Here is a 13,493-nt window from a genome sequence, read left to right on the forward strand (position 1 = left end):
GAATGGGGCGACATCTGCAACGTTTTAGTTCTTCGTGAGGGTTTTTTCTTCTTACTGCCTTGCAGTGGGCGGCACTCATTTGGAAAACGGTGAAGTCACATACCTCTTTGCACCAATCAGGGTTTTACAATAGTAGAATCAGATCGGATGATCTGACTGTTTGCTTGTTTGATCGTTTCGATTCTGATGAAGCCCCACCCGCACATTCCATATGGTCAGTGTTATACCGGCTTTAAAATATCTTAATCTTGTCTTAATGTGGACCTACAGTAGTTGTATTTGACCCATTTCAGATTGGGATTTTGACACCATGTCGCGGAGGTGGTGTAACAAGCGGACTGGCTAAAGTGCTTTGATACAGTAGTATTTAAGAAAATAATTCTTATGAAATCGATTTACACACAATCCAGATCACTGTATCATTGGAGCCATCAATATCAGATTGCATCTTAAAAACCTAATACTGTGTCCAACATACACAGGGCCAGCAGGCTGATGATCTATCAGCTCTTACACAGAGAGTAGAAATACACTTTGGTATTCAAATATCCCCATTCTGGTGTTTATTTGGTGTATTCTGGCCTGTGTCGCCCCCTATCAGTGAGCAGCATGCACTGAAGGAGCGGTCAGACATATCGTTGTCTTCACTCAGCAGATCAGAGACGGCACTGTGATATGCTGATGTGCTCTCTGGTCTCACAAACAAGACACAGTTGAACTTGTAAAAGTACATTTTGTTAGTAAATGTTCAACCGGAAAATTATTTCTATCAACGAGGTAGTCTTAGATGGGTGGTGATCAAATGTCAGCAACATCATATTTGGATCTAGACAACAAAAAGCCTTCGCGAGTATTGCAGTTTACATTTGTAGTAGAATTCAAACACATTAACGACAAATGACAAGTCTTACAGCTCCACCTAAATCCGCTGTCAATGTTTTGAATGTGGAACTGTGTCTGTGTTGGACTCGGCTTTCACTGCTTCACTTCACTACTCGGTTCTCCTGGTTGAGTGAGATACTCGTCGAATGGAAGCAACCCCCCTCCATTATCCCAGGACAAACATCTCAGCAGAAGCAGCAGCTGCTTCGCCATTACGCGATGGAGCAATACGTGTGCAGGGTTGATAACATGAGACGGATGAGAATCCCTACGACGTAAAAACTACAAATGAAACGTCGCTAATAGACAGAAATGTAAAACATGAATCATTGACTTATTTATTTTCCACCAATTTATGACTGATATTAAAAGACGAAAAATAAGCTTGTTCTTTAAAAACACAATTTGACTACAAGACTTTATTCAGCTCAGATAGTAAAAGCACAGTGAAGAAACTTAAAATGATGTGTTGATTACAAATAAGCTTAACGATAAATTGATAGACTACCAATTTTAAATATTAGTAAAGTAGATTTAGTCTTACCGTTACATCTAACGCGTTAAAACTAAAATATTATGTACAGGCTTCTTGATCATTTCAGGGGGAATTCCAGTCAAAGATTCATGACTTTCAGTCTTAAATCAACTGCTACTTTCACATTACAGTACAAGACAGTTTAATTGCAAAAACAGGCAGAGAGCACAAAACATTTAAAGACAGCTCCGTCCTGATTAAGATTCTTCTCTGATCGGAGTGCATCCGGAGAAAAAACTGTTCTGAAAACTCGTCAGGAGTCTTTTCTTCTTCTTGAGGAAGCTGACTGTTGTTCTGTCCTTATTATCATCTTCATGTTCCACCTCCTCCAGCTCCTCCTCCTCTTCCTCTGGGAAGAATGGCTTCCTGACCAACTTTAGGTCAGCAGTGGTGTGTCCCAGGTCTCCGATTTCTTTTAGTACCTGATATAGTGCATATAAGCGTCGGTGAGTTCTGGATTACATCCTTTAAGCGCCTGTGGCAACAAACACTGCAGACAAGACACCATACGCCAACATATAGATTTACAATCAAAAGCAGCACATATCTAAGAGGCACAACGACTTGATGCATGCCGGTCATTCCTCCTCGTAGCTCACCTTCTTCGTAGGTGTGCAAGACGGCGGCTTGAAGAAGGTGGTGTTGTCAGGACTGTCGGAGGTTGCATCTTGAAGAGACACAGATCCAGAGGCGCTTTCCATCTGACTCGCATCCTAAAATGGGAGCAAAGTAAAACAACTTCTTTATTGTATTTTCCCCAAATACCTCAAATATCGTTACATATGCATATTTAACATTATACGGTATTCTTGTCAAGTTACATCTGACCCAGAGGAGGAAACAGTAATGTAATGAAGCCCAAATGACACATCTGTTAATGCAGTTTCTAAATGACTGCAACATATTTGTTATTGTTATAATTCAACTTTGGTTTTGATGTATTACATTCTGAGTGTATACTGTGGGATTTTTACATGAATATTTCCCTTAATAAAACACAGACCTATGTATTTTCACATACGAGTGTGAATCATGAGATGACTTACCTCAGCAAGCACCCGGTTATCCAGATTTCGACATTTCTCTGGATCACACTGGCAGTTCTCCCCGCATGTCAGCTTTCCTTTGCGACACCGGCACTGCTTGTTGCCGCAGCGACCTTTGCATGCACACTAAAAGAGAGAGATATCATTTGTTTGCATTGTAAATTAACCAAACTATACGGAACGTAAAAAAGAAATTTAAAAAAAAGGCGTTCACAGCTTAGCACTAGAAGTTTTTTTTAAGCCACTCATGCATTTTGAGTAAGATGACATGTTTCAGTAAAATGAGATGACATTTCATTAGAAGGCTAATTTAATATCCTGGATATAATTTGTTGAGTGCTTGCTGAGGACAGATGCCGTCTGCCAGCCTCCTGGTTTTATAGACGGATGACCCGACAGAAGATCCCCCCCCCCCCCCCCCGATCGTTCTTACCCCAGTTGCTTTGGCTTTCTTTGATATTCGGTGTCCCTTGTCGAGTCTCTCAGGACGCCACTCGTCTGGTTCCTCCTCGCTCTCGTCCTCACTGGGAGACATCAGCTCTTCAACATTGATGGTCATTTTCTGGGATTTAGCTGTTGTGAAGCGCTTCCCTTTAGGCTGGTTGGCAAAAAAAACAAAGAGAAAACAATTAACACACACACACACTTAAAAAAACTTTAAAAATGTATATTTCTTTATACACATTTTCTCATTTAATGAGAAAGTGTTTCCAAACTAATAAATGGTACTATATTTATATTTTACATTTACTGGGTATTGTTTGTAGAACAATGGCAAAGGCCACTTCCAGGTACATCAAGTAGTTCCAGGACATTGGTTCTGACTAATTTATCCTCAATATGAGGAAATATATTAAATATTAAAACCTCGTATGTGGGGGGGAAAAAAAGTTGGGTAAAATACTTTTGGAGGAATGTATTCAAACGAGTCATCCAGCGTGTTTTCATTGTTGCTTGTGAGCGCAAGAATTTTCTTTCCACTTGCCATCTGGAGCAATGAGAGTTTCTGTGGAAGTAAAAAAAAAAAGCCAATAAAACACACATTTTATCCTTAAATCTCATCAGTGTGGTGCACAGTTGTGCATGGTATACATCTACTGACTTACATTAGGTCAATAGTTTTAATAGTTATAAAGCTTACATCCTTAAATTCCTCATTCTGCTCCACCAGCGTCTGGTTCTGCGCACTTAACTCTCGAAGCTTTCCAAGCTCTTCTTCCTAAAACGATATTCCAGACAACCACATGATTACCATTTTGTTTCTCCTGCTAAACGAGGGGAAATGCTGTCAAATGGCTGACTGAACTCTCTTCAGCTAGTGGAGACAAACCTGAACTTTGAGGCGCTGGAGAAGCTCGTTTTGCTTCGAACTCTCTTCCTCCTTCTGCTTTGCCTCATCTGACTCAATGTTGTGCTGCACCTGACTGAGGAGGTAACAGACCTGTGAAAAGAAAAAGAAAAAAGGATGTAGAACCGAACCTGTCATTAGTATACGTGTCTCTGAAAACAGATACAAACTGGTGCAGGAGTAACATCTATGAACACCTTCTCCTGGTGCCTCTGCTCTAGTTCCAGCAGCAGCTGCTGGTGCTCCACGTCCATGGTGGACATCACGCTTCTCTCATCAGCCAGCATCTTCCTCAAATCCTGAGCATTCCCCATCTCCTGCTTGAGCTCGCTCTCCAGCTTCCCGCAGGCTGTTTTAGCAGACACCAGCTAAATACATGTAAAAAAATAAATAAAAAAATGTTAAGTGGGGAAAATGTTTTTGGGAAACACAAATGGTGTCTACTTAGAAGTATGAATGCATTAGCATTCTCTCACCTCAGACAGGAGGACCTTGAGAGCGCACTTGGCATCGACGATGCTCTGGACGCTATCGAGGCGGTGCTTCACGCGGCCCTCGCTGTCAGCGACGAGAACCTTCTGCTGAAGGTCAGCTATCTGTGCGTTCCTGTGAAGAGAGAAAACTTCTCATCAAATCCGACCGATCCATCATCATCGTTCCAGTGTTTCCCTGGAGACACTAGACAAAAATCAGCATTGATTACGATGAATGCCCGACACAGTTTTAAAAAGTAGTTTAATTGCTTTCGTCCAACTCACCTGAGAGCCATCTCCGTCTCCAGGTTCTCCACCTGTTTGGTCAGAGGCGTTTCCAGCGCCCCCTTGGTCTCCAGCTCAGAGATGATCAGTGTCCGACGCTGCACAGAAGGACACCACTTTGTTTCTACTTTTCTGGTGCATTGGACGTCTCACTTGTTCTCTTTTTTCATCTGAATTTACATCTCACCCTGATTTTGGCAGCTGGTCGGTCCCCTGCGTCTATCTGCTGTTTGAGGTGGTTGATCTCCTGAGCCAACACCTTCCTGTCGTCCAGCAGATCGTTGAGGTGGCGCCGGGCCTCCTCAGTGCTGACCATCACCTCCACCTCGTTGAGAAGCCACGTCTGATCACGTAAAGGCAATCAGAGTTAGGGCGGCAACATTCTCATTGTCTAGGGATCGCTCATATTGGCAGCATAACACTACTGTTGGGATTTTTCTGTCTTTCCTCGAACCAAGTTTTCCCACCTTAAGCCTAGCAGCTGCGCCCTCCATTCCTTTGTTGCGTTTCTCCGACGCCTCGCTTCTCTTCTGCAGCGCATCTTTCAGCCGCTTGTTTGCAGCTGCGGCCTGAGGTGAGGAGTTCAATAAAGTGACATTAAATCCTCAGAGTCTGACATAGGCTTACTATTTAGACTTAATTACTTGCAGAAATGTGGCAACAAGGGGAAGTGACTTTGCAGTCGTGGTACTTTATGGATGTTGATTACATTAAATACAGCATAATTATTGGTGGATCTTGTGAAAGGAATTGCAAAGACTGCAAACCAAAAAGGCCTCACCTCCTCAGTTTTACGCCGCAAAACATTGGCTTGTTTCTGGAAGTCCCTCTCAAGCTTAAGTATCTCATACTGCCGTTTACGGTCCTGTCAAACAAACATAAAATAAACAGCAAGGATTATGAAGCAGTAAAAAAAAAAGGATTTCATTCTATGAATAAAGTGTTGATTGTATAGGACTCTACATGCCTTCTCCTTCAGCTGCAGCACCTCTCTGTCCTTCTGGGCCTTCCACTGTCTGAATTTCTCAGAGTCCTCCCTCATCTGCCTCATGAGCTGCGCACGCTGGTTCTTCATGCCCTGGGAGAACAAAGCAGTGATCAGCAGTTTGATTTTGGCAACAGTGGTGAACACATGATACAAGTCAAACCGAACATCGCCGATGCTCTGTGCCAAAACAATGCACAGTATTGTGGGAAAGGGACTGTGGTGATGGTAACTGCAGTTAAAAAGGCACCCTTTTTGTCTTTGCAGGAATAAAAGTGTGCAATACACAATAAGTTTTAATCATGAGATTAAAAAAATGTAACTGTTGCTCAGCAACAGTATGAAAAACAATCCTCCATTCAGTATGGTAGTAGTGCATATTTACATATACCTAAGGCACTGTTCCCCATCAAAAGTACTAAACGTAATGAAAAACATACCTGTATCTCCTGCATGAGGTTTCCAACTTTCTTAACAGAGGACTCTTTGAGTTTCAGCAGCTTGGACTGCTCGAGAAGCTTCTTCTTCATGTCGCCCAGCTGGCCCTCGAGCTCCTGCAGTCTCTTCCTGCGCTGCTCACTGAGCCTGGAAAAAAGCAGCGTCAGTGGTACAAAGAAGGAAGGAAAAACGGATTGCTTCTTTTTTTAATATTTATTTTTCGCCAAATGAGGCACAAACAAACAAACAAAAGCCCCCCCCCCCCCCTTCCCCCCCTTCCCCATCACCTCTACAAAACAGGTTTCCATACTTAGCCTGGTTGGTATCTTTCTTTGCAGACTGAAGTGCGAAAACAAGATCCTCCTTCTCCTTCTGCAGAGAATCCACTGCGGTCTGCAGAGTCTGTACATTCTTCTGGAAGACATAATGCCAAAAAGATGAAAAATCTGTGCAACATTCCCTCGCTCTTCTGCAACATAACACGTATTGAAGAATTATGTAACAAATAAAAATAATTGCCCAAAAATTAAAACAATTCAAAAATAATTGTGGTAGTGCCTACCTGGTGCTCTGATTGCATCGGCTCAAGCTGGGTGTCATTCTGGCACATTTTCTTCATAAAAGCTTCCTTCAAGGTCAACACTTTGTTCAACTCAATCAGTTCCTTGGAGAGCTGGGCCTGCCGTAGTGCATGATGGGTAGAAAAGCCCTCCGAACAGTCCTTGCCAGCAGTGCCAGTGATCTCCTATTTTATGGGAATAGCTTAGTTAAAATCTGTTTAAGAAATAAAATGAAAGCTGAGAAGACTATTCATTGATCAACAAAAGTTATTACAGTACATTTCATTAAAATAAATATTAAATAAAAAAGTAGCATTGTTATCAGTGCATCAAGGAAATGTGCACACTCCATGTAGAGATAAAGCTAAAAACCGTCAATACCGTAAAGTATCTTTTGAATCAACATCTTATGTGAACATCAACGAACCAAAAAAGCCAACCTACCGATGCAGAGTCATCATTTTTACTGCCATCCCCGGACACGTCAGCCCCCCCCTCTCCTGCAGCCATAGAGTCAATGGAGGCTGCGATGCCTTCACTCTCCCTCTGATGCAAAACAACGGAGAGTAAACCACAGTATTCAGCATTATGAACCGTCAATCAACGGTGCTGGATTCAAGTGATGCAACGCGAGGCGACTTCCGTACCTTGAGCTCCACAACGAGGAGTTGCAGGTTCCTCATCACCTCAATGTTCTCCTTCAACTCCTGGTCCTCCAGTGTCTCCAACACTTTCTCGAGATCCACCGTGCAGCTGAAAAAAGAGGAGAGAAATATAGCAACAAAACTGTCTCAAATGTTGCATCCTCTTTAGGTTATACCCGTCCTGAGGCTCTCCCAGCTGGTATTTTTACTCACGCGGCATGGTCCTTCAATAGGTCCATTTTGCTTTGCAGTTTCTCGTTTGCAAGCTCCGTCTACGGAATTAAGCAAACATCATGTGATATACATGATGGCTGTCAACGGGAAACAGTGACGTGTCAGAGAATAAACAAAACATTAAAAAAAAGATAAACAGTAGATTCTGGAGGTACTAAATGTCTTGGCTTTCAGGATCTTACTTCAGGAGGAGGGAATGGCTCACCATAATGATCTTTTCAAACATCAGGGCAGTCTGTCCCGCTGCCTCACTCAGCTCCCTGCTTAGTTTATTGTTCTCATCCAGCAGAGCGCGGTTCCTTTCCAGCAGCTTGGTCACCTTCTCTGTCGACTCCGGCCTGCGACAGTGAGAACAGTTCATCACTTTTGTAAAAAGATTCAAACAAAATCAGCCTTTGACAAAATTTTAAAATGATGAACTGATTTTAGTCGGACGTCGATCTATAGAAAAATGTGACGCCTTACCCAGAGAGCACTGGGGCGACTCCTCCACGGGCATGGAGTAGCATCACCTGCAGCTCCTGCACCTAAACAAGTGCATAAATAAATACAGTTGGGACATTTACTACCTTTTTTTTTAAGAAATTATACTGTCATCACCACTTTCTATCTAAAATCACACAAAGCCCTGCACAGACTTCTTTACCTGCTGTTTCAAGCGCTTCATTTCTGCAGCGATCGGGTCGACGTTGACCACGGGTTTGTTTTTGATCTTACGAGCTCTGTCGGCGTATCGCAGCGTGTTGATAGTCTCTTCCATGTTTGAGTCTGCAGGACTGATGCATGCAATCATCAAGGTGTGGCTATTGCCTCCCAAAGAGTCTGACGGGCAAACAAGAAAGCGATTCCCAAAAGGGCTTAGTGAAATCCTCCCGCAGACACTCCCCCACGCTGCATCACTGGAGCTTTGAACAAGCAGCCCGCTTTGATGTGTATTAACCAGCAGTTGTGTCATATTTGCCTTAAAAGTAAAGCAATACATTGATGTTGTTCAGCACTTAGTAACATTACAGTAATGAGTGAAGCACAGGGGGAAATATTTCATCAGTTGACAGTAAAAGAAGAAGCTTGTGTTTCAATGAAAAAAAGGATGGCATCTGAGACGTATGACCGCCAAGGAACTTTTGAACATGTAAATGAAAGCTTACTTTGTAGCAGACGGGTGAGCTTGGAGTCTCTGTAGGGAACAAAGCTAGTTTTCTTGCTTTCATCCCCCAAGGCGCTGATCACATTACCCAAAGACAAAAGGCCCCGATTGATGCTGATGCCTGAAGATAGAAAATGAACAGCATCAAAACCAAAGTGCTGTTCTTAAGGGCACTTTTACCATACAAAGAGACAAGAAAACACTAAAAAATATAGCTGGGAGGATCAAAAAGCGAGAGTTGACACAAATATATCTATATTTACCTTCCTTTAACCGGTCTCCCTCTGCTTTGGTCTTCTTTTGCCTTTCTGAACCAGCCAGATCAACAAGGTGCAATTTGGAAACTACAGAGTCGGCCCTGCAACAGAAGACACCACAAATATTCAAACATGCGTTGCCCCATAGCAGTTATTTGTACATCATCCATTTGATAACATCCTTCGTCTCTCTGGGCTTCACAATCAAATGAGGAGAAAAGACAATTAATCCCCAAACTGGTTCCAATAATTCCAAATCTGATCATTCAACTAAAAACACTGTTTTGAATGAATGCACCATCAAGATGATTAAGTCTATAAGACAAGAGCCAATACAAAGATTTACAGAGAATTTATACTTTTGTTTTTTAGCAAACCCTAACCCATTTCCATTAAATCAAGACTGTTGCTTTGAGAGTGCAATGTTCATCCACTCGATAAACATGTCAATCAAAAATGATAGTGTAAGAAAATACCAAACCACACTGACTTGTCTTTCCCTCTGCGTTGCTCCAGCGTGATGGTGAAGATCGCATGCGAGCGGGAGGACGCAGAGTTCATCGCCGTGGAGCCCACGGTGCGGACTGAATTCCCAACCTCCAGACATCCCACCATCTCTTGGGCAGTGAACACCTGCTTCTCAGTTAAACCCACGATCTGGGGAACAGGGTGTTTCTCAATTAAAACGGAAGGACGCGCTATTAGGTAATACACTACTGTTCTGGCGCAAAAGGTGAAGCCGAGGAATAGATGGAGGTGTATCTCATGAAAGAAATGTACCATCAATTGCATTCTTTTCAACTAAACATGTCAGGCACTCACCTTTATGCCTTCTTTGGGGTCCTCCCTGATGCTGAGGCTTGATCGATCTTTAGAGGTACATAGTAAATCCAGTATGTCCTCGTTATAGATCTACAATTGAAAAGGAAAATTGCATTTAAATAACTTCAAAAGTAAACTATTGTATGATGAAAATGACATTTGCCGAAAGCCAAGGAACGCAATACTAAAAGACATGAAACCAAAGTGGAACCAACATTTCAACCAACCTCCAGGTAAGATACGGCCAGACAGAATTCACACGCTGTCATCTTCTCCCTTTCCTCAAAGATCCTTCTGATAACTCTCGGAATAACTCCGACTGAAGGATCATTTTCTTGAGTTGATGAGTATGTACCTCCCATGGAGAAGGTCTTCCCCGACCCAGTCTGTCCGTATGCCAGAACTGTGGCGTGGTAGCCTAAAAATAGGACACGTTAGTGAGAATGTCAAATGATTGGAGGAAAACAATCTCTATAACCATCTTAAATCTTTAATTTAATGATGTTTTTCATTTGTGTGCAGCCAACAGTCAGGAAAGTCCTCACTCAAGTGTCTCAGCAAACCATGAATTCTATGTTGAATAACGTGCCCTCTTAAAAAGGGCTATAAGCCACAGAACAAAAAGAAAAACATTTTCTTACTGAATGAAATGAATTGTGTTATAAAAGTACAGCTACCTTTGAAGAGCCCAGACAGCAAGGGGGACACAGTTGTATTGAAGACCTCTTCTTGTTCAGCAGTGGGATCGAACACGTAATCATATGTGAACGCCTTCTCTGTGCCAACGATCACCTGAAAACAAACAGTAATATAACTATTGTTATACATAAGGTGGCTGCATAGCCTTCAAACAAACAAAAACAAAGCTAAACACACTGTATACATGGACATAATTGAGCACAAACCTGCGGCACTCCAGGCACAAAAGTGAGACAGCATTGACATCCCTCGTCGGTTTCTTTAGGGACCAGCGGGCGGCATCGCAAGGCCACCCTCACTGGGATCACCTTATCATCCTCGTTTTTCATGACGAAAAACTAGATACCTAGGAATAAAACACAAAAGGTCATCACAATGAAACCTAGCAATATCCGTCCAGCCAACATCATCACGGGCTTAAAATCCTTCCTTTTTTGCCGACCGTGGGTGATCAGAGGGTTCGATCCCAGGTCAAACTAACCTGCATGTCGGTGTGTCCTTGGACGGGACACTTAACCCCAACATTGCTCCTGAAGCTGAGACTACAGGGTGTGAATGCTAGATGCTGATGGGCAGGTATCACTGTGCATGGTAGCGCCTGTCCGCAGTGTGTTAATGGGTGAATGATGACATGAAGTGTTAAAGCGTTTTAAGTGGTCCAAGACTAGAAAAACTCAACAAGAACAGTCCGTTCTAGCGGTGTTAATTATGACTTTGACTAATGTCAGTTGTTCAGCTAAAGGGATTTCCATCATCAAAATATTTGGATTTTTCTTCAGTGGCAAAATAATGAATACATTTTTTGTCAACAGAATAGACACGTATTGATTGAATACTAGAGGGCTATTTAGAAATTGTGTGCGATAGTAAGACAAAAAAAACGTACATGGTTAAAAGTTACTACTCTTTTGCTAGAGAAAAAATATAAGCCATGACATCACTGTATTGAATCACTCTGTATATTGTGAAACTACGACACACTGCTTGAAAGGTCCAGTAGTAATAATAAAATAGCTGGATTCTATTGAAATGAAAGCTTAAGTCTTCGAGCTGATATAACCTTAGTGTGATACGTTTAAGTTGGCGTCAGTTGATCGTTAGTCTAAACCTAGCAAGCAAGCTAGCGTTAGTTATGAGAAAGAGGACTTTAACTTAACGTTACCTTCACGTTTCCTCCAGTTCCAAAGTTTAGATATCACAAATTCAGCATTCAGTGTTCTAGTTTATAGCAGTCCGCAAAGATGTAGAACACTCTTCATAAAAAGGGCAATTGATTGTTATTGATTCCGGATAACTTGATTAAGAAATGTCCTTTGCTCGTGCCACCATTATCTCAGCGTTGCATGTTGTCACTGCCCGCGACTTTCAAACCCCAAGCCCCTCCCCCTGCTTCTTCTTCTACTGGTCATACTGTTGTTGCGTCCACGCAACTCGGCAGCATGGTGGCCCTCTACAGGATAAAACATAAAACACAGTATCTGCACGACACCGCAAGATTAAGCATTTTAAAGACCTTAATTTTTACTCAAATGACACCAGTTCAATTTATGATTTATCTATTTTTTCACTAAAAGATTCTTCAAGAGGGCAAAAACATGATTAATTGTGACTATGGCAACACATCATTTTGTCTTAAATGATTCAGCATTTGAGTATTTGTTGCAATAAGCACAAATAGCACAAATAAATAAGCTTTTGGTCAGACTTTTGCAAAGCCGTAATAAAACGTGTCTGTCTGTAGTCTCTTTGGTGACTTGGAGGAGGGGAATCACAGCTGCTACCTGAGGGTGAAAATATTTTTTTACCCCTCCATTTAGAAGGGTCAGATAGACAGAATTGAGAGAACAAGCATTCAAACACTGCTGCAGGCTACAGAATGTGACTAATCTTGTAAGACAGACATGCTATGTCAAGAAATAAATAGGCTCAAGTGACTCTGTTCTGGATGAAAGAGAAAGGCCATCACACTCTGAGCCAGAGGGGGAAGCGTTTGAGTCCTGATAAAGTGATGGGGGTTTCTGTAGCAAAGAGAGATCTAAGTAGACATGTGTTACAGTTGTGTGCTTCTGATGAACTGTGTTAGTAATTCCACAAAATGTTTTCCACAACACTACGTCCCCAAAACAATTTGTCCATGTGTTTTTTTTACCAATGTAACAGAAGCTTTACGATACTGGAGCATCACAGCACTGTTGTAACTGGGTCCTATAGCAGTCCAGGACTTCTATCAATTAACCTTGTCACCACGTGGCGCTGCAACAAACCCGATAGAGCTTATCCTCTCCAACACAGATGTCTGGCGCAGCCTCCACCCCTCCTGTGACAGGGGAACAACAAAGGCACAAGTTCTTATTGCTGACTTCGCATTGATTATTTGTCAGCCATTACTGAGCTCTTGAAACCATATAATATTACCTAAGGTTGAGGGAATTCACAATGCCTTTAAACTCCGGTGAATGGAGAGGTTTTGGGCCGAAATATGTGGTTTGCCAACAGTAACTGTTTATTTTTATATCCACGATCGGTACCGGAGAAGTAATCATTGGCTCATTGATATTGACATACATAGTACATTAAAACATCAGCTAAATTCCTAAACCCCTGACGTTTAACAGAACACTGTTTGTTTTTTTAAACATCATGAGTATGATTCACTTTCTTTCTTCACTCAGCTACTATGCACATTGACAAAAAGGCAAATGAGTCCTGCTGCTGCATGAAATTCCCCCACGAGGCCCAATAAGAACATGCCAGATCATCTCTGCTGCCGAGAATAGAACAAAGAGAATGAATGGAACAAGCCTGTTTACTGTCTCCATACGCTAAGGGATAAATGTGCATGCAGGCACTTAAATAGGAAAATTAAAAATGCAGGAATAATGCCCTCAATTCACTCTATTTGGCTTATAAAGCCACCTTGACCTTGAACAGCATTGCCCCCTCTGACACTGTATTTGTCTTCATTTTTGTTTTAGTTTTGTTTTCATTATTCTATCATTTGATACATTAAAAGTTAAAGCAGAAGAATTTTAGGTGGTATAACTAAATATACAGCGGATGAAATAAGTATTGAACATGTCAACATTAATATTCGCTGATTCAGTCCCAACTGATGGCCTACAAAAAGGTCTCATTGCC

The 13,493-nt window shown here is 41.9% G+C and overlaps 1 protein-coding gene across 1 annotated transcript; it reads right to left on the bottom strand.

Moving 5' to 3' along the window:
* Window positions 1–1,206: 1,206 nt before the first annotated feature.
* kif4 (kinesin family member 4) lies at window positions 1,207–12,099 on the bottom strand. Its single transcript, XM_037468082.2, has 31 exons — window positions 11,518–12,099; window positions 10,562–10,701; window positions 10,334–10,448; window positions 9,884–10,074; window positions 9,657–9,746; window positions 9,325–9,491; window positions 8,841–8,935; window positions 8,579–8,698; window positions 8,077–8,252; window positions 7,896–7,957; window positions 7,636–7,768; window positions 7,410–7,468; window positions 7,200–7,305; window positions 6,997–7,098; window positions 6,555–6,737; window positions 6,303–6,406; window positions 5,995–6,139; window positions 5,537–5,647; window positions 5,351–5,434; window positions 5,037–5,138; window positions 4,757–4,912; window positions 4,570–4,667; window positions 4,288–4,417; window positions 4,009–4,179; window positions 3,794–3,904; window positions 3,605–3,682; window positions 3,368–3,469; window positions 2,897–3,061; window positions 2,464–2,589; window positions 2,017–2,130; window positions 1,207–1,839 (listed from the first exon to the last, which is right to left on the bottom strand). The coding sequence occupies exons 2-31, from the start codon at window positions 10,682–10,684 to the stop codon at window positions 1,615–1,617; spliced, it is 3,744 nt and encodes a 1,247-aa protein (XP_037323979.2). The 5' UTR covers window positions 10,685–10,701; window positions 11,518–12,099; the 3' UTR covers window positions 1,207–1,614.
* Between the last annotated feature and the right edge of the window lie 1,394 nt (window positions 12,100–13,493).

This window comes from Pungitius pungitius, chromosome 16 (assembly GCF_949316345.1).
Source record: "Pungitius pungitius chromosome 16, fPunPun2.1, whole genome shotgun sequence".
Taxonomy (NCBI): Eukaryota; Metazoa; Chordata; class Actinopteri; order Perciformes; family Gasterosteidae; genus Pungitius; species Pungitius pungitius.